The sequence below is a fragment of the Odocoileus virginianus genome, chromosome 14 (genome assembly GCF_023699985.2).
Source record: "Odocoileus virginianus isolate 20LAN1187 ecotype Illinois chromosome 14, Ovbor_1.2, whole genome shotgun sequence".
Classification (NCBI taxonomy): domain Eukaryota; kingdom Metazoa; phylum Chordata; class Mammalia; order Artiodactyla; family Cervidae; genus Odocoileus; species Odocoileus virginianus.
In genome coordinates, this window is record NC_069687.1 from 32,423,040 (window position 1) to 32,443,236 (window position 20,197).

The 20,197-nt window shown below is 36.1% G+C and overlaps 1 protein-coding gene across 2 annotated transcripts in view; it reads right to left on the reverse strand.

Annotated features, from left to right (window-relative positions):
* Positions 1-209: 209 nt before the first annotated feature.
* Positions 210-20,197, reverse strand: part of NUP155 (nucleoporin 155) — a 54,005-nt gene continuing 34,017 nt past the window's right edge. Inside the window, exons 22-35 of one of the 2 annotated variants that reach the window (XM_020901633.2) lie at positions 19,323-19,453; positions 16,121-16,312; positions 15,330-15,468; positions 14,510-14,645; positions 12,415-12,568; positions 12,101-12,205; positions 11,312-11,466; positions 8,251-8,380; positions 6,957-7,070; positions 6,159-6,279; positions 5,411-5,521; positions 2,549-2,685; positions 1,071-1,177; positions 210-415 (exon numbers count right to left, since the gene is read on the reverse strand). In XM_020901633.2, the coding sequence (XP_020757292.1) occupies positions 277-415; positions 1,071-1,177; positions 2,549-2,685; positions 5,411-5,521; positions 6,159-6,279; positions 6,957-7,070; positions 8,251-8,380; positions 11,312-11,466; positions 12,101-12,205; positions 12,415-12,568; positions 14,510-14,645; positions 15,330-15,468; positions 16,121-16,312; positions 19,323-19,453 (1,871 nt within the window). In that variant the 3' untranslated portion in view covers positions 210-276. Of the gene's footprint in view, positions 416-1,070; positions 1,178-2,548; positions 2,686-5,410; positions 5,522-6,158; positions 6,280-6,956; positions 7,071-8,250; positions 8,381-11,311; positions 11,467-12,100; positions 12,206-12,414; positions 12,569-14,509; positions 14,646-15,329; positions 15,469-16,120; positions 16,313-19,322; positions 19,454-20,197 lie in introns of those variants that run through there. The other variant, XM_020901634.2, reaches the window with a different exon arrangement.

Below are 20,197 nucleotides of genomic sequence, written 5' to 3' on the forward strand. Positions count from 1 at the left end.
ATAAATGCAAAACATGAGTTTTTTACTTGTTTATCCTTGTGTTAAAATCATAAATAATCTTGTTTTTAACTTGATTATTAAAAAGCAAAATAGTATTATGTAGTAAAAAAGAATTCACCTGCAAATGTACTCTCTGCTGATACCAGTCACTTATTAAAAACGCATTTCTACTAAAATTGTTCTTAAATTCTTAGATTTAGAGCATGTGATAGCTGGACCCAGCTGAGTTTTTATTTTACAGATTAAAAACGCAGGGATGAAAATACATGACAATAATTAATGAAGCCGTTCTAGTTTAGCCTGAAGAGATTTAAAGTTTCCAGTGATGGCTTGTACTGCTGCTGAGGAGCTCATAGACTGGAGCTCGACCAGATAACCACAAACAGCATCCAGGCAGAGATTTGTGAATCTTCTCCTGTAAAGAAAAAGACACCCAATCAGCCATCTACAGATTCAGAAACATTTCCTCCTGTAGGACTTCCCGTCAACTTCTGCTAACCTTACTTAGTAAAGGCTCACAGAAGAGGAAGGATAACGTGATTAAGTAAATGGCAAATAAATGAAAAAGAGACTCAGGGGTGTAGGTGGATTAACACATACCACCATCTTCCTCTCAAAGATTGTTACAATGAGAAGGAGGGCAATAAGGAATGACTCCTTAAATTAATATTAAATATTTACATTCATTTGGTCTCTTCAAACAAATGTATCTTGAAATGGCCAATAATATCACAAAAGACATAATGGCACTTCCTAGGTTGCTCATTCAAAATGGAAGGAGTTTAAAAAAACAAAACAAAATGGAAGAGGTTTAGCAGTAATTCATTAATTTTATCCTTTCACTTATAGGGAGAAATCAGGACAAGGGCTGGAAAATGGAGAAACTCTCACCTTTTATGTGTGCTAACTGGTATCAAATAGTTTCTGCAAATATACACAAGAGTTTAAATCTTCCATACTTCTTTTAGTCTCCGTATCATGACCCACTATCTCCAAATTTGTTACCCAGATATTTATTAGATGCATTTAAAATCCTCTGGTATATAACACAGTATCTAATTCGTAGTTACCTCTCACAATTTAAAACTTGGCTAGGATTTTCAACATATCTTGTCAATAGTACATGTATACAATCCAAAAGGTGCAGTGGCTTCTTCATTCTGTTCCAGAATGGATCCTATAAAGAAAAAACACATCATCAATTGTAAGGTGAATTGTGTCAACTCATTTTTCCCTTACTTATGTTAAAACACTCATCAGAGTTCAGTGCACTGAAAACTGCACTGTGATGTCATTTAGGAAGAATATCTAATGTATCATTGCACTCTGCAGAGCGTATTAATTTGCTGTTTAGGAACCTGAGATAACAGGAAAAAAAAATCCATTTCTTCCTATCGACTGTGACACAATTTTTACCTGGAACCTATGCAGATTTAATCTGATAGTGTGAAAAAGAGACTAAACCAAAAAAAAAAAAAAAAAAGGACTAAACCATTTGTCAGAGAATCTTAATTCTAGTTCTGACTCCACCATTACTAGCCATGTGACTTGAGTAGGTAACATCTCTGCCCTTGTCAGATGTAGAAGATGGGATATTATTAGTTGTTCATTTCCAAAGGGTCAGTGTGAGTTTTAATGAGATAAATAAGTGCCTTAGAAAGCACTGTATGGAAAAAAAAAAAAAGCACTGTATGAATGTTCTGATGAAGCTACTATAATCATGACTAGTATTAAACACAAGCTAGTTCAACAGGTTTTGTTTAGCTCTTTCATCGTAGGATAAAAATTACAAAACATAAGTCCAATAAGGTTAAATATGGTGAGAAAGATCTTTTCTTAAAGAAATCGAGGTATAACTGACATATAACATTGTATTAGTTTCAGGTGTACAATATAGTGATTTGCTGTTTGCATTCAAAATGATGCAAAATGATCACCACAATAAGCCTGGTAATCATCTGTCACCATATAGTTGATCTTTAAACTCTGATATTTTAGATGAGGTTAAAAGGATTGAGAATAAATATTTTGTGTTTACAGTGGATGATATTTTGTTCCTTTATTTATTTGCTTCTCTTTTTTGGCTGTGCTGGGTTTTCATTGTGCACTCAGGCTCTCCAGCTGTGGTGTGCGGGCTTACTTGTCCTGTGGCGTGTGGGATCTCAGTTCCCCAACCAGGGATCAAACCTACATGCCCTGTGTTGGGAGGTGGATTCTTAATCTCTGGACCACCAGGAAAGGTTCTAGTCCTTTAAAGTAAGTAATTCTTAATGTATTTAGCCTATTCCACTAAAAGTAAAGCATGTATAATTAGGCTTTATTGATACTGAAAAATATTTGATTTTTATCATGGTATATAACAAAGCAACTCTCATTACTGCTTTCAAAAGTCTGAAGCATGATAATTTCTGATACTCAATGAATGAAGCAAATTTCTGATACAACTCTATTATATGATACTTATAAACACACAACCAAAAAAATCCTCTCCTATATCTAGAAATGTAAATTGATTTAACTAAATTATTTTATTTAATCTTTTCCTTACCCGTGACTTGAACAAGTGATCATATACTTCCAGTAGTCTAGGTAATGGCACTCCAATTTCATTCATTGTCCGTATCACAAAACCCACATCCCAGTTCAAAGTACAAACTTGCTGCTCTAAGAACTGCACGATAAAATCTGGGGAGAGAAAAACATCAGTTGGGATTGTTAACTCTACTTTTGCCCGACTGTTACCAAGATATAATTGACATATAGCACTGTGTAAGTTTAAGGTGTAAATGTGATGATCTAAAACATATTGCAAAATGTTTTCCACGATAAAATTAGTTAACATGTCCTTCACCTCATATAATCACTAATTTTTGGTTGTTCTAGATTTGTTAACCCTTGATACTAAAAAGTAGGTCTTATTCATAACTGAGCAGCTTCTAGAGGGAAATTTTTTAAAAACCAATTTTCAAAACAAATAATTCTTGAATATAAAATAAGGCATATACCAAAACAGGCAAACCTAGAGAAACAGAAAGTAGATTAGTAGTTGCTTAAGGCTGAGGGTGGATATTTCTTTTTGATGAAAATGGTCTAAATTTAACTGTGATGGTTGCACAACTCTGCAAATATGCTAAAACCATTCACTTACACACTTCAAAGCTATTAGGGAAAAAACTATTAGAGTGAATGTAGAAAATAGCAAAACGTTCAAGTGGAGAATAGAAACCACTGACAATCACACTATTAGGGCCTGCTGATTTAAATTCAATTATTCATTTATTTATTTCTTGGCTGTGTGGAGTCTCAGCTGCAGTATGCAGGAACTTTGACCTTTGTCGTGGCATGAGAGACTTGTAGCTGTGCCATGAGGAATCTTTAGTTGTGGCATATGGGATCTAGCTCCCCCATCAGAATCAAACCCAGGCCCCCTGCTCAGGGAGCATGGAATCTTACACTGGACCACCAGGGAAATTTCATGATAAGAATTCCTTAATATCTGGAAACACTGGATCTTAACAGCTTTCCAGAAAAAGAAGGGATGCTATATCTTGATTTTAGAAATATTAAATATAATATTCATAAGATTCTTCTTTACTTTGGTGACTCTAATTGTGGTCCCACTCTCACTTTTTGCCACCTGTTACGTCATAAATAAGCTCTTAACAGAAGCAATCAAATTCATATTTATGGTACCTAAAATCTGAGACTGACCAATGTGAATAGCCATGGGCAAGAAAAATCACTGAAGACTGAACCTGCATCTCCCCTACAAGTTACCACACGGAGATTCTGGAGAGGTAATGGAAATTCTAAAGTCTCTTAATTTGTTCTAGCTTGAAGTCTCCTGTTTGCCTTTGACAGAGTGATAGAAAAAGGAAGTTCTCTTCTACTCTAAATTTTATTGGGCTGAACCATTAACAATCTTAAGTCAAAGAAGAAACACCCTCAAAAGGTACTGTGCACAACATGGTCATTTTGCTATTAAAACTGTCAAGCTTCACATACTCATATGGCTGCTCTTTATTTTACCAATCAATGGAAACAGTGACAGACTTTATTTTGGGGGGCTCTAAAATCACTGCAGATGGTGACTGCAGCCATGAAATTAAAATATGATTGCTCCTTGGAAGAAAAGCTATGACCAACTTAGATGGCATATTAAAAAGAAGGGACATTACTTTGCCAATAAAGGTCCGTCTAGTCAAAGCTATGGTTTTTCCAGTGGTCATGTATGGATGTGAGAGTTGGGACTATAAAGAAAGCTGAGTGCTGAAGAACTGATGATTCTGAACTGTGGTATTGGAGAAGATTGAGAGTCCCTTGGACTGCAAGGAGATCCAACCAGTCCATCCTAAAAGAAATCAGGCCTGAATATTCATTGCAAGGACTGATGCTGAAGCTGAAACTCCAATACTTTGGCCACCAGATGTGAAGAACTGACTCATTTGAAAAGACCCTGATGCTGGGAAAGATTGAAGGTAGGATGAGAAGGGGACAACAGAGGATGAGATGGTTGGATGGCATCACCGACTTGATGAACATGAGTTTGAGCAAGCTCTGGGAGTTGGTGATGGACCTGAAGCGTGGCGTGCTGCAGTCCATGGAGTCGCAAAGAGTCAGACATGATTGAGCAACTGAACTGAACTGAAATGGCACAGGGAGTTTTTAATACTGTACTTATAAGAAATAAGGGTATGATTATAACAGTTTTATTTCTTACCATGTCCAGGGAATACATCCTAAATCAGAGAAGACCTGTAAACAAGTCTGTATCTTCATATTTTAAAAACAATATAAGGTTATAAGTATCTTCATGTTTCTCAACACTTTTCCAAAGCACAAAGTGCTTATTTAACAGTCTACTGTATGAATGTATTTATGTTGAGTCTATTGTTTTACAACCAAAGAAGACATTACAAGTTGGCAAATGGCTCATAATAGAGTTTCTTACCTTATAAATTTGGTTAAGAAAGGGATTCACAGAAATTACATTGTTAACATAACTACTTGCTATTTTAAAGAAAATATGTCCTCAATATACAGGGAGCAGTTAAACCAATCACAGATCATGAACACATGAAAACATCAGCTATTTTTCCCTTTTCTTCAAACTTGGATAGGGTTGCCAATAATATAACACTGTGGTCTGTTAGCACTATTCCAACATAGCGATATAAACCTGAAAGGTCAAGCAAAAAAAGTTTCATATCCAAAACTATTAATCAACAGATCCTACTATTCTTTGGAAGTGTTTCTTTCTGGAGAGGTAGAATTAAACTGCAAAGCTGATAAACTGCAACAACAAAATGATTTTGCTCTAAAAACCATTATTTTTTCATGTCAGTGAAGAATACCATCAAAACAAAGAGAAGACAAAAGCCCCATGACTGCAGCTAAAGTTATGGCTCACCGAGAGGAAAGAAGCGAGGCGTGCCGGCATATATCTTGCCCAGGAGCACAATCTTGAGACTAAGAGCATGCATCCTGTCTGGGGAGCTCAACGTCACACTTTCATTTAGTTCTATAACAAAGAGACATGTCATTAGAAACCCAAAGTGTTGTTTTCTTTTTCTGGCCTTGTGGAATGGAATCTAGTTCCCTGAAAGTGAATTTGTTAGTCACTCAGTCAAATCCTACTCTTTGTAGACCTCATGGACTGTAGCCCACCAGGCCCCTCTGTCCATGGGATTTCCCAGGCAAGAATACTGGAACGGGTTGCCATTTCCTTCTCCCCAAAGTGTTTTTAATGTGAAAAGTTTAAACTATTTTATTGTGTCTCAAAAGATAAAATACGATAGAACTTGTTTTTATTCATATTAATATAATGAGCAGATTCTGTGTTTCTGTTAGTGTCTGACATACTTTCATCTTAGAAGGAGACTGGTATGGGATTCTGAGCTAAGTATCTCAGAATTCCTTACTAAGCAGTAGAAATCACAAAAAATCACAATCTTTTCTGAGGGTCCTCTCAAACATTCATTGGAATCCTTCTCTAGAGGATCACCCTCAACCATATCCAGGTACCCGTCACTTACCCTCTGCTTAGGTATACACAATTTTCATGAGCCCTTAATATATGATCATTAACAGTGTACATTCACTCTTCTACCAAGTCATTAAATAATGTGTAGCTAACAGACCTAGCTGTGAACACTTACCTTTTTCTATGATATCTTGCCAAAGTGTCTGCACCAGTATAGGGTCTGAATAACCAGCACAGTGAATTATTGCAAGTTTACATTCTGCAAGTTTAAATGGGTCAGCAAACTCCCCATAAAGCTGTAGGAGAAAATGCCAACATCCATCAAGAGGTTAGTATTCAGAAATTAACAATAAAGAACCCCCTGAAAGTTAAAAGTAACCAAAGATGTTATCTGAAGTTCCTAAAATATGATATAAATATGTATGGTGGGTAGGTTGTCATAATGCCAGATTAAGAATGGTTAACGCATTTAAACAGATTTCAATATGTGTGCCTTTTTTTCCCCCCTTGGCTAAGAGCAATTTGCTGCAGTGACACTTCTTTTAGAATTAGTGTTGTCCAAACTAAGGTTTAAAAAGATCATGGGTATACTGACAAATCTAAGGGTGCTTCTGGGTACTTAGAGAAATGTCCAGTAATAATTGAAAAAGAAACTGTTCCAGAGGCTACAGAGTAGGAGAGGCTTGGCAAGTTGGGCAAATATAAATTATTTTTTCAAGACAAGAAACAGCCCATAAATTAGATGGCAGGAGTTTTAACAAAGCCCCATGTGAGTTCGATAGATTCTTGACAGAAAGTGGACTGGAAAGAGAAACATGCTGTAAGGGTGAGGTAACATGGTGGTTTCAGCTCAGTGACTGCTCCCAAAGATGGCTCAATTGCTTTCTGAAAACACAAAGGAAAATGCAAAAGAAACAAGGAATTTGTAGATAATAGCTGATTATCATAGGGATTTCATTTGCCTTTTTATTACCTTAGTTATGTCCATTAGTTCAGAATCCAGCTGAGAAATTGCATCCTGTACAGAAGAATGATGGGAATATTGCCTTTGTAGTGTCTCTTGTATCTGAAGTTGGATCCTGGCAACCTGGTTTGGGCATAAAAAAGCAAATCTTAAGTTCTTCATGATAAATCACCAGGTATTTGGAGAAATGACTCCTAGTATCTGACTTTAAGTTTGTTTGCTAAATAACAAACTTTAAGTTGGTTAAAATAAAATAACAGCATAGTAACTATAGTTAATGAAACTACATTGCATATTTAGAAAGTTGCCTAGAGAGCAGATATTAGAAAGTTCGCATAACAAGGAAAAAAAATTTTTGTAATCATTTATGGTGACAAATGCGAACCAGACTTATTGTGATCATTTTACAGTATACAGAAAAATTTAATCATTATGTAGTACACCTGAGCAATTGTTATATGTCAATTCTACTTCAATAAAGAAAAATGTACAAAGGCTTTTATCAGAACAGACTAGCAACCTTTCATTACAACAAAGAGGATTACACAGGGACTGGACTGTGCCTGAGAGCCTTTGCTGCCTACCAACACCAGTCTCTCCCACGATTACAGCCAGACAGAATGGCCAGAACTCTAGTTTGCAGCCTCCTTGGCATGGAGTCTGGCCTAAGACTAAGTTCTCTTCAAACCAATGTGAACATAAGTATGCCACTTCAGGGCTGAGGTTTTTAAGAGTGAATGTGCTTCTGACATGCTTTCTTCACGTTTCTTCCCTCTGATCAAAAAAAAAAAAAAAAAAAAAAAGGTAAGGCTATCAGAATGGTAGAACCAGAAAATAGAACTTGGGAAGTGACATTAACCAAGTCGAAGAAAGCCACATGCCAATCAGGAACACCAACTCTGGATGTTTGTGAATGAGGAATAAGCTTTTTACATATGGACCACTACATATACATTAGTGTGTCTCTTAGTAAAGGCTTTAGCCTACTCTACTTCATACATCTATTAATAATCTCTGGAATTAATGGTGAATGCAATATAATCTGCTTAGTGTTAGAAGAGTAGAATAAACCTTTAGAAGTGTCATAGAGAAAACTTTTAGATTATAGCAATGCCCTAGAACCCAAGTGCTGTATTGCTAATTTTATTTATATATAGAACTATGAAAAGAAAGAAAGAAGGCAGAAGAGATTAAAATTAACACTGACTGCTATAGACCTATTATTTACTAGGGCAAGAAGAGAAGTGGACTAACACGTGGCTGATAATCAGTGTGGATAGGCTTAAGTACTGTTAGCACTTACTTCCATTTTTTCTTCTAATTCGTGAAGGAATTCACCATCTGCAGCTATTGATGAAATGGCAGTGGAACTTTTGGCGCTAAGAATGGCACGAGCAATGTATTCTAGTCGCTGCTGAAGTGAAATTTCTGTGCTGGAGGGGGAAAATCCTTACTTTTATTTATGTGAATTCTTAAGGAGCCAATATATATATATATCAGTTATGATGTACTATTTTATACCAAATTAACATAAAAGGCCATTTGAAACTTGAAAAAGTAGAGGATTTCTAACAAAAGAGATCCACAATTTAAGTGAACACATAAAGAAACACCTATGTCCAAAATATTATCTTATTATTTTAAAACTTCAGTATATTAAAACTTGGAACCTTCTAATGTTAAAGAAAACTTATTATTATTCCTCATATCCTTCACTTCTCTACTTTAATGTGGCAAAACCCAAATTGATACCCAAAATACAGACACTTGAGAAAAAATTATATGCTCAGTTTTAAGGAAGCAAAAATTCTGAAAAAGTACAGACTGCAAAAATGTATTGTTGATTACTTGTAAAACATGCAACAGAACAGTTAAACATCGTGATAAAAGTAGAAGCTTTCTATCAGCACTGAAGAGCAATCTTAGCACTCTCACAAGTAAACTCAGCTTAAAGAACCCAGAAAGAAAGACTCATAAGATCTGGAAACCTAAATCATGGTATATCTCATCCAAAGGCAAGAAGAGCCCAACACTGATCTTTAGAACACCTATATCTGGGCAGTCAACACCCATTTGCTCTTCAAAGTATGGGAGAGAAACAAAGAAACACTTCTCTCAGCTAAAAGTGTTGCTTAGTCAGAGTGACTCTGGAAGGAATCCAAAGGTGAACTTTAGAAATTTCTCCTATGTAAAGGATGAACTATGAAAATAAAAAATGTTTAATGCAATTTCTGAAACTTAGAAAAACTGCTTTTACAAAAACCTGTATTTATTCTTAAAATACATGGAAACTGGGGTCCAAGAACAAACTCTTCCTGGCATTCTTCAATTTTTAATGGAGAAAAATACCTTGTTAGAAGAAAAACTGAAATCTGCCTCCCTAACAGGGTGATTGTGAGGGTCAAAAATATATAAAAGGTCCTTGTAAGTAGTAAAGATATATATGAACAAAGAAAACAAGACTCCGTACTTTTAGGAGCCTTGTTTCAAAAAGGCTTTATCCCCCCCCCACCCCCATCTCTTAAAAAACAAAAACAAAAACCCCACTTGAAACAAACATTTTGAAAGTGGATAACATTTCCAAATTAGTTAAAGTAGAATATTCTATAGCCTCCAACTTATTTAGTGCAGCTTACATATATAAAAAAAAAGTGTAGTGAGAAAGAGTAACATAATAGTTGGAAAAAGATTTTACTGTGGAAAGAGATGGAGGGTAAGTTAAGAGCTGAAGACTAGAGGCACAGGGTCCTGACATGAAGGGAATTAGGGTGTATGTGTGTGTGAAGTGGAAATGGACAATGGGCACTGTTCTTAAAAGTTAGAGGATTTCTGAATATTTTATAACAAGAACGAAATAATTGTGGTAACAAAGAAATAGGTCCATAAATACTAATGAAAAGGCAATTAAGGGCCATTCTAACAGTGCAAGCAATGAGCAGCATGACTGAAATGACTTACAAAGATCTGTACAGTAATGGTACTTGGATGTACTAAGAGGAATGACAAGAGTAATCCAGAAATGAGATTCTGAAGGCCTGGATAAGGCCACAGCCCGTATGTGCCTCTGAGGGCAGAAAATAATAGGCACTCAAATACTGGATAAAGAAATGAATTACAGAACTTTAAGATAGAGCTATAGTGAATTAAATATTTAATAATGCTGTTATTTCGTCTTAATTTTATTTATTTTTTTGGTCAATTCTTAATTATACAAAAACTATGACTTGACCAAGGGCTTTACTCCAAAATACATTTTAGGTCTTTACCAGCTCAAATTCCTTTTCTTTCCTTTTATTAAACCAAAGACAAATTGAAGTCACTACGATATATGTCATTTTCTATATGTGAGGGTAATTTATGAAAATCAAGTGATTATTATGACCAAAGAGGGCAAGAAGATAAAAAATACCTTGGGTCCACACACGCAGTAATTGCAACTGCATGAGTGCACACACAGATGCGCACTTTCCCACTTGGTATCAGCCAGCTCTGGATGCTTGAAGCAACTGTTCTGATTAACATGCTTTAATCACAGCTTTGCCTCAAACACCTCTTCTTCCTAACATAACCAATCTTTATGTTTTAGAAATAGCACCATATTCTTTTGGCAACATTTCAAATGAAGAGGGTCAAATTAGTAATCTGTCCAAAATTTTATTAAGTTGTCTATATGACAATCTAATTGGACATTTCAATGTCTTCTGTAACAGAATTCTTAACACTCCTTAATATATATGCTGAAAGACCTTGTCAGGAATTTAAACCAATGTGAGTTGAGGAAATTGGTCTGGAATTCGTCAAACATTTAAAATAATAAAGCCTTTGAGAAGCATTTTTTGTCCTTTTAATTAATAATAGTAATGATCTGCCATCAGTAGAAAAGACTAAGGACACAGTTAAAAAGGGTTTAGGAAATAGTTTGAATAGAGTCTGTTTAGTAGTACTTATTTGGTACCTTTACACATTATTAAAAATGAAACAAACAAAAAACTATAAACTTTAGGTAAATCCAGGGGTTCCCACAGAGTTCAAACGGTAAAGAAACTGTCTGCAATGTGGGAGATCTAGGTTCAATGCCTGGGTCAGGAAGGTCCCCTGGAGAAGGGCATGGCAACCCACTTCAGTATTCTTGCCTGGAGAATCCTCATGGACAGAGCCTGGCGGGCTACAGTCCATGGGGTCACAAAGAGTCAGACATGACTGAGAGACCAATATTTTCACTTTAGGTAAATCCAAATAAAATCATAAAAATTCTATATATGTATAACCTGAATAAAGTTTTCTTAAAATCTGAATTCTGGACGCAGTAACTAGGTATGGTCCAGTTATCAATTACTTATCACAGTGAGAATATGAGGCCATACCTATGCATGTCAGCCAGTTTGGACAGGACACGAGCTGCACTGCTGAAACTTCTGTTCTTCTCGTAATACCTCCAGAGTAGATCCATATAACGAACTTTGTTTTGATCAACTTTGGCCATTCGGACTAGATGTGGCTCCAGAAATGGAGAAGCAATCTGGAAATTGTACAGTTGTTCAGAAACATCTTCTGACCACCCACTTGCTCTTTACATAATAAATATATCATCATTTTATAGGTGTGCCTTGTTTTATGTATACATAAGCAATGTTATAATCCAGTAATAGATAAGAGAGGGGCAATTTTTCTCACTATAAATTATCAAAGAACTGCTATGACAGTTGTATTATGTTGATAAAAATAATTTATTACAATCCAATTGCAAATCTTTTAATAAACTTTGAGAACACAGCTATTGATTTCTAGCCTCTGAGCTCAAAGGCATCCTTGCCACAATCTGTTGCCATCTATTCACTTCAGAGTGAGGTACACTGACACTTAGGGTAGTGAAAGGACATTTGTGAAGCAGCTTAATGGCAGAGTTAAGACAAAGTTCAGGTCTCCAAATTCATAATCCATTGATTTTCATGCCACAATATAAATAATCAGCTTCTAAGTAACAAGAAAATTAGAGCAACAGGATACCTTGCTCACTAGAAAAAGGTATTACATTACTTGGCTTTTCACTAATACCTAACGGTTGGTATTTCCTAATAACCATATATACTAACCCATTGAGTTAATGCTTCTTAAAAATATAAATTAACACTATTGGTATAAAAAGTATTTACCTGTAGCAGTTTATCCGCAAGGTCTGCTTGTATTAGCCAATTATAAAGGGCAATACTAAAGAGTTCATCTTTGGATCGCTGAGACAGTTTAAGCATTTGTTCAAACTAAAAAAAAACAAAACAGTAAAAATTAGCACAGTTAAACACTTGACCTGACCTTCAGCCTTTTAAACCTCTAGTAAGAAATCAAGAATCCTTAAATGGTAAGTTCTGAGAGATATCACCTTTCCCTAGATGATTATACCACCGCTACCACTGTGCAGAACTTCTAAATGCAGTGCATTTTCAGAATGAAAATACACCGTGTCCCTTACGTGATGTCCTGCTTCTTCATTACTCAGCATGTTGGGATCAGATGACAACACCGGAGGCCCAGGCTTCTTGGGGACGCTGGGAGACTGAGGAGCAGCCTTACTTTGATTTACCAGTTCCTGAAGTGTATCTGTAATACACTTGTAACTATTTAATCTGAGAAAGCATGAAAGAGGAACGGTTACATGATTTAGTTAGCAATTGGTTAACAATCGAAAATACAAACTAAAGGTAATTTTGAATACACACACAATTTGGTATTAAAAAGAATACAAATCATACACTTTTCCTATAGGTTTGAGAAGCATTTGTTTAGAAGGGTGAACTCATGAAAATGAAACACATGTCTTAGATTGGTTATATATTTCCTTTATGAACATCCATTGTTTTTTAGCAGTCTCTAAACATTTAAAAATCATCCTTTAAAATACTACAACAAAACAAAACAATTCATCTTCATTCAGAACCAGACACTGAGGACTGGATGGGTGAAGCAGCACTTTTGTTTCCAAACATGTTATCACATTTAAAACTGACACTAACATGTATACACTGCTATATTCAAAATGGATACCCAGCAAGAACGTACTGCATAGTACATGGACCTCTACTCAGCATTGTGTGCCGGCCTGGACGGAAGTGGGGCTTGGGGGGAAAGGATCCATGTATGTGTATAGCTCGGTCCCTTCGCTGTTCACTTGAAGCTACCACAATATTGTTAATCAGCTAAACCCCAACACAAAATAAAGTTTAAACTTTGAAAAAGAACAACAACAAAAAAAAACCAGGAACAAAAAACTGACAGTAATACAATTTCAGAAAAACCACAGAGGTAGTAGCTCAAAACATTCCTTAAGAATTCCCGGCTGCCCTGCTCGCCCTCTGCGGTGGCCCACACTCCGTCTGTGGAGTGTGTTTCTCTCGGAATCTGAATAAATCTACTTCCCTATCACTTTGTCTCTCACTGAATTCTTTCTGTGATGAGACATCAAGAAACTGAGCTTCATGAGGTCAGGAAACCAGGTACTATGGGTTGTGGCTGGGTTTGAGTCCCAGCCATGTGGGTTCAAGTCCCAGTCAGAGTTTTGGCTGGGTTTGAGTCCCAGGCAAGGTTTTGGCTGGGTTTGAGTCCCAAGCAAGGTTTTGGCTGGGCTTGAGTCCCAGCCACATGGGTTTGTTGTAGCCACACGTTCTGGGAACTCCTTCAAACTCCCTCAGAAGGACAACGCAGATAGTGGAGTGCAGTTTATTACACCGGCGGGCCCAAGGCAGAGTCTCCTCTTAGCCAAGGACCCCGACCAGTTTTTGTGAAAACCTTATATACTCTAAGAGTATTTGCTCAAACCCACCTCCCCAAATTCCTTGAAACTAGTCTGGAGAAGGTAAAAGAGAGATACGATTAAAGTTAACCCATGATTCATGTGTCATAATTCTAGATAGTTAAACAGTGGACATTTATCAATAGGCCTGTGGTCATATCCCGATAAACATAATGGAATTTACGACTTTGTTCTGTTACAGAGATAATTAGCATATTCTTTTAGGTGACAGAGAGTCCAAGCCCAAGTCCTGAGGCTCTTTTCTCCAGGGTGGGGGTCTGGTTTTCCATTGGTATGCCATTTCTACAGACACCGGGCACTAAGTTCAGAGTCCACTGGGAGGGTGACCTGTGGGTAGCCTAATGTTCGCAGCCTGGCTTAAGATAGAATCCAGCTCTGTCTGTTTCCTCCTCCAGGTCCAAGTCCCAAGCAGGGTTTTGGCTGGATTTGTGTCCCAGCCACATGGGTTGCAGTCCCAAGAAGGGTTTTGGCTGGATTCAAGTCCCAACCACATGGGTTCAAGTCCCAAGCAAGGTTTTGGCTGGGTACAAAAAAAAAAAAAAAAGAATTCCCACCAGACTATAATTTTATCCCTAGGCAAAGAATTATAATATTGATTCACACCTATGATAAAGTGGGCATTTTTAGGAAAAGCATAATTCAATTTTATAAGGGCTGCACTTGAAACATTATTTTCCTAATACTACCAGTCAAACTTTTCACAAAGAAAAGTCCTATATCCATAAAGTTGAGACTCTGCTAAGGTGATAAAACTCACCTTTCCTGGAAAGCCTGAAGTCCTACGATATCCTCTTCTGGTTCTCCGTGTTTATAGAAATGAAGTCCAAGACCCTGAGGATCTTTTTTTTCTGCAGCAGTAAGAGAGAGCTCCACCACACCCTCATAAAAACGCACTAATGGGAAAGAGTTAAGGCACATTAAGTGGATACATTTTTCCTTAACTGGCTTATAAAGACACTGATCAAGATTATTATGTTCACTACTGTAAGGATTCTACTGTGTATTAGTTACCTAGGTGACAATATCATATAAAATACTTCTGATGAGTCTATCAAAGAATTAGGTTCTAACATGCCTAAAAGGCAGCTACTGAATATATTTTCTTCACTGTAAAAGAAATTTCATATTTAAAATAACAAAGAGGAGGACTACAGTCCCTTGATGGAAAAAAAAAGTCTAAGGATTCATAGTACTACCTGTACTAACAGAACATCATGTTTGACTTGATCTCAAGTAATTTTAAACTGAGCAGACCGGTAGTATTTTAAAAAATTGGTCAGAAGAATCTAAAGCATCTGAAAAATAAATGTAACCCAGAAAGCAATCTAATACAGATAGTTGTTTAACGAGAACAGGATTGAACTACAGGATTGAACAGGAACCAGAACTACAGTGTTAAAAAGTTACACATTTCAAGATAAGAGCACTATAGCTTTTCTAGAAGCTGGTACAGTCATCAAATACTAAGACACAAGAAATTTATTTTGCATGTCTTATCACTTGGGCCACTGAAATTTGAAGGAAGATTTGCCTCTGAGTTGAACAGAAGGTATGACATTTGACATTTCATTTCTCACCTTGCCTATACTGAGCACAAACACTGGATAGGTCCACCTGATTGCTGATTTTCTGATACTCCTTTAAGGATTCCCTTAGCATTCTTTCCTTTTCAATCTTATTCTGAACTTGTCGGGAATGCTGGAGAAGCTCATTTGCCTACAAGTAGAGATGACAAGAACTTAGAAAGATATGAAATCAAGCACACAGATGATGCTGTCAATATAGGTTTTAGTCTAAATCTAAATTTACATCTGGTTTATGACCATCAAAGATAAAAACAACTCTGCAAACTTACTTCTTCTTAATTTTAGGCAGAAAAGTTTTTGACCAAAATATCCTAGCTATTCTTAATTCCTCTCTCAAATATGTTAAGCAAGACAGCTTTTGATTGGTAAATCTCTTGCCTAGTAAATACATTATTGGTCAGCAGCCAGTCCAGGAAACACTGATTTTTTAAGGTTTTTTCACCTGTAGGAAAGGATCAATAAAAATTGCCCAATTAACTCTAATTTATTATACACAAGTTTTAGTGATTTAAAAAAAAAATTTAAAGAAAGGCATATTTAATCATTTTTTCCATATGGTCTAAAAATACTATCAAAGACTCTTTATGAAAAATTTATATATGTATTTTAAGAAATAATATATTCCAACTTCCTTCTTACACAGATGAGAATTCTGAGGTCATGAAAGGCTAAGAGACCTACCCCAAGGTCATATGTCAAGAAAAAAAGAGAGTTTCTAATTATAGTACCACTGTGCTCTTAGCACACTGCAAAAAACACCAAACATGTAACAGGGCTCATACCTTAGAACAAATTGCATCATCAGTGCTATATAGAAGTGGGCAGATGTCCTGTAAGTGTAAACTAATGCCATCAACAGCAGCATTATCTCTGATGTAGCAGTTGATTAGAGAAGCAATTAATGCCCCAGTCAGTTCCTTGTCCCTGATTACCAGATCTTTAAAGGTGGTGATTTTCAACTGTTCTTGAAATTCCTAGGAGTATAAGAGAAAATTTTTCCTTTGATCAAAAATATAGGAATATCTTATTTCTGCACAGAATGAAATTTCTTCAATAATTTAAAATAATTAAAACATTAATAGCCTCTATAATTAAAAAAATAAAATATACTGAAGTATAAAAATAATACAATTTTACAAATTTTCATAGATCATAGAGAATTGGAAAAGAACCCACAGTATGCCTATTCCAAATCTCTCACTTTACAAACAGAAAGAAAAGCCCAAGTAAGGGCCGAAATGGGAGGCAGGCCTCCTGACTTTAGTTATAACTAGGAAAAAACAATTATCTACATTACAACTATAGCCTGCCAGGCTCCTCTGTCCGTGGGACTGTTCAGGCAAGAAGACTGGAGTGGATTGCCATTTCCTACTCCCAGGGATCTTCCCGACCCTGGGATCAAACCTGTGTCTCCTGTATTGCAGGTGGATTCTTTACCACTGAACCATCAGGAAAGCCAAAATAATGTTCAACTTCTTTTATTCAAGGACTTCTAACACTGGAGTTTGATCTCATTTTGAAAAAATCAGGTTACTAAAATGGAGTTCTAAAGTATTGAGGTGATTTACACTACAATAACATTTGGTTTAGTGATTTGGCTACTATCTTTTCCTAAATTTCAACAAATACACAATCAATGCTCAATTTTTTGATTTGTATTTAATTTACATTCCATGCGGCATGTCAGGAAGGAAGCTTTGAAGATGGATCACAAAAAAAATAATTCTGAGGCTAAAAGTTGACCTAGATTATGCTTACCAGCCAATAAAACTAGAAATGATTATTCCAACTGTCATGGAAAAGAAAACAGCTTTCATAATTAAGCATATTCATTTGAATCTTTAAAAAGTTAACAGAAAATATGTCTTTAAAAGGAACAAAACAACTCACTGGACAGTACTGGAAAGAACAAAAAGATTGTATTTTAACTTCAAAAACTGAGACTTAAAAGTCAAGAATAAAAATATTTTTGGGTAACCAAATAGCCCTAGAGGTTAAGGATTAGAACTATAGTTAATAAATATGGAAGAAACCACAGATTTAGAAAATTACCATTCTGTAATCCTAAATGAAATAACTGATTCAGGTAATGACTATCAATTGATGTGATGAAAGTTCGATGAAGAATTTCACAACAGCAGGACTAGACTTAACTTTTGAATCTAATAATCAATGTCAATATGACTAAAAGTGGGAGATTCAAATCTTTTATGTCTCCTAATAAATAATAAATATATTAGTTAATAATAAACATAATGAATGATTATCTATGAAGTATTCTATTCTTTCTCAAATAAATGGACCTGAACTTATCAAGCTTCTATAGACTTGATTTCCATTTCACAGAAAATGCAAGAAACAGGCAAACAAGTTCACTACAAGTATACAAATTTGCTACAATTCAACAGCAGAGAGAGAGAGAGAGAGAGAGAATGAATTACTCTAGACTGAGAGACTAAAGAGAAATAACAACCAAATGCAATGAGTGAATCAACTGTTCTGATTCTGATTAGAATAAACCAATCTACAAAAAGATATTTTTAAGACAGTAATTTCACTATTTCAGATGCTACCAAAGAATTGGTGATAATATTGCTAAATGTAATAATGAAATTGGTGTCCAAGAAAATGGCCATCTTTTTAAAGGAATACATATTAAAGTATATAGAAATGAAAAAACATGATGTCAGAGAGCTACTTTAAAATAATTCAGTAAAAAAGAAAATAAGGGGATAGGTTAAGCAAAAGGGGTAAAATGATGAAAATGCTGAATACAAATGAATTGTGTATTTAAAAATATCTTTAGTAAAGTAAGATTTCATCCACATATCGCAAACTTGTGGTTTTGACAATGAATCCCTCATGTTATCAGGGTGACTCAGATAGTAAAGAATCTGCCTGCAATGTGGGAGACAGGGGGATTAGTTGTACTTCCTCTACTTTGTGTATGTTTAGAAATGCTCACAATGAAACTGACAGGTAGGAATAAACCACCTAACATTCAGATAAATGCAAATTACCTTTATCCTTAATAAGGATTCCAATGAGGGCAGCAAGAGCAGCATGGACCATTCATTTCCCACAGTGGTGAACATCTTTCTTTAAAGTAGGAATGTTTAACCTACATTACTGGATTCCTTGAATTTACATTCAAAAAGTCTGTGTATGTGTCTGTACGCATTCTTTGAAGGTGGGGAGAGAGAGTTTTGATCAGATTCCCATAGGGATCTGAAGCCCAAATAAAGGTTACAATTTACTGTTACAAAAATACCTTTGGTAAAGTAAGATTTCATCCACATATCACAAACTTGTGGTTTTGACAATGAATCCCTCAAGTTATCAGGGTGGCTCAGACAGTAAAGAATTTGCCTGCAATGTGGGAGACCCAGGTTTGATTCGGAGAAGGCAATGGCACCCCACTCCAGTACTCTTCCCTGGAAAATCGCATGGACAGAGGAGCCTGGTGGGCTGCAGTCCATGGGGTCGCTAAGAGTTGGACATGACTGAGCGACTTCACTTTCACTTTTCACCTTCATGCATTGGAGAAGGAAATGGCAACTCCATTGCTCTTGCCTAGAGAATCCCAGGCACGGGGGTGCCTGGTGGGCTGCTGTCTATGGGGTCATACAGAGTTGGACACGACTGAAGCGACTTAGCAGCAGCAGGTTTGATTCCTGCATCAGGAAGATCCCCTGGAGAAGGGAATGGCAGTCTACTCTGGTATTCTTGACTGGAGAATTCCATGGACAGAGGAGCCTGGTAGGCTATAGTCTGTGGGCTTGCCAAGAGTCAGGCATGACTGAGTGAATCTCAGTCTTCAAGTTATCATACTTTAGTGCAATTTCCTCATTACATACTAATTTATCATAACCAAAATGCTTCCCAAAAGAATCCCTCCTGAATCTAAGTGCAAGATTAAAGCTTACTCAAAACAAGTTAACCACAATATTAATAGTATGATTTTAAGGGGAAAAAATTTCCTACCTTCTGAAGTTCTCCTACAATAACAGTGAACTGATGTTCACAAAGAAGTTTCCATAAAGCCAGAGCCTGGTATGATTTTCGAACCAACTGCTGGATTGCCTGAAGTGAAATCTTTTCACTCAGTTGAGCCTCTAATTACAAAACACAACTAATGAAGTTTGCAAAATGACAGGTTAGGTTTTATTTCAAGTAAGACAACAGTTCATCTCAAATAAAGACAACCATAGTTAAGGGTGAGATCTTATCTTTCTCCTTCTGCCGATCACAAGGAATGACAATCATGAGTTGCTGAATTCATGGCTTTATCCTCTGACTATATGTAAGTGCTTCTGTGTGTGTGCATACATAAACAGTAAAAATGTTGCAGTTTTGGACAACTTACACCATTGTTTTTTTCTGCTCAGTTATATTTTCACAGGTTACTCGATAAATGTTAAGTCCAGTGCATTTACTTTAATTGCCGAGTATTCCACCATGTGTTTTACCACAAGTAGGTTCATTTTCCACCTGAAGGACATTTCTATTGTTTCCAATGTTTTGCTACTAAAACAGTAATGCAATAAATATCCTTAAAAAAGGTCTCTTTGAAAACACAGCCAGGTTTTGATGGGACTGCTTTTCATATTAAGATGCACTAGAGAATCATGAAATCAATTCAGTCAGTCATAATGGCTTTTTCCCCTCTCCTTTAAAAAAAGAAATAGAATGAAAAAGGGGGGAAAAAATAGAGTACAAGATAGTTTTAGCTGTTGCTTAAAATTATGTTCAGATGTATGTGTTTAAACATCTGGGTCGTAATGTAAAAATTATTTCTTACTGTGAGGAAAAAAGTTTGATAAAGACTGCTCCTGCATATATGCTGAGAAGTGAAACTG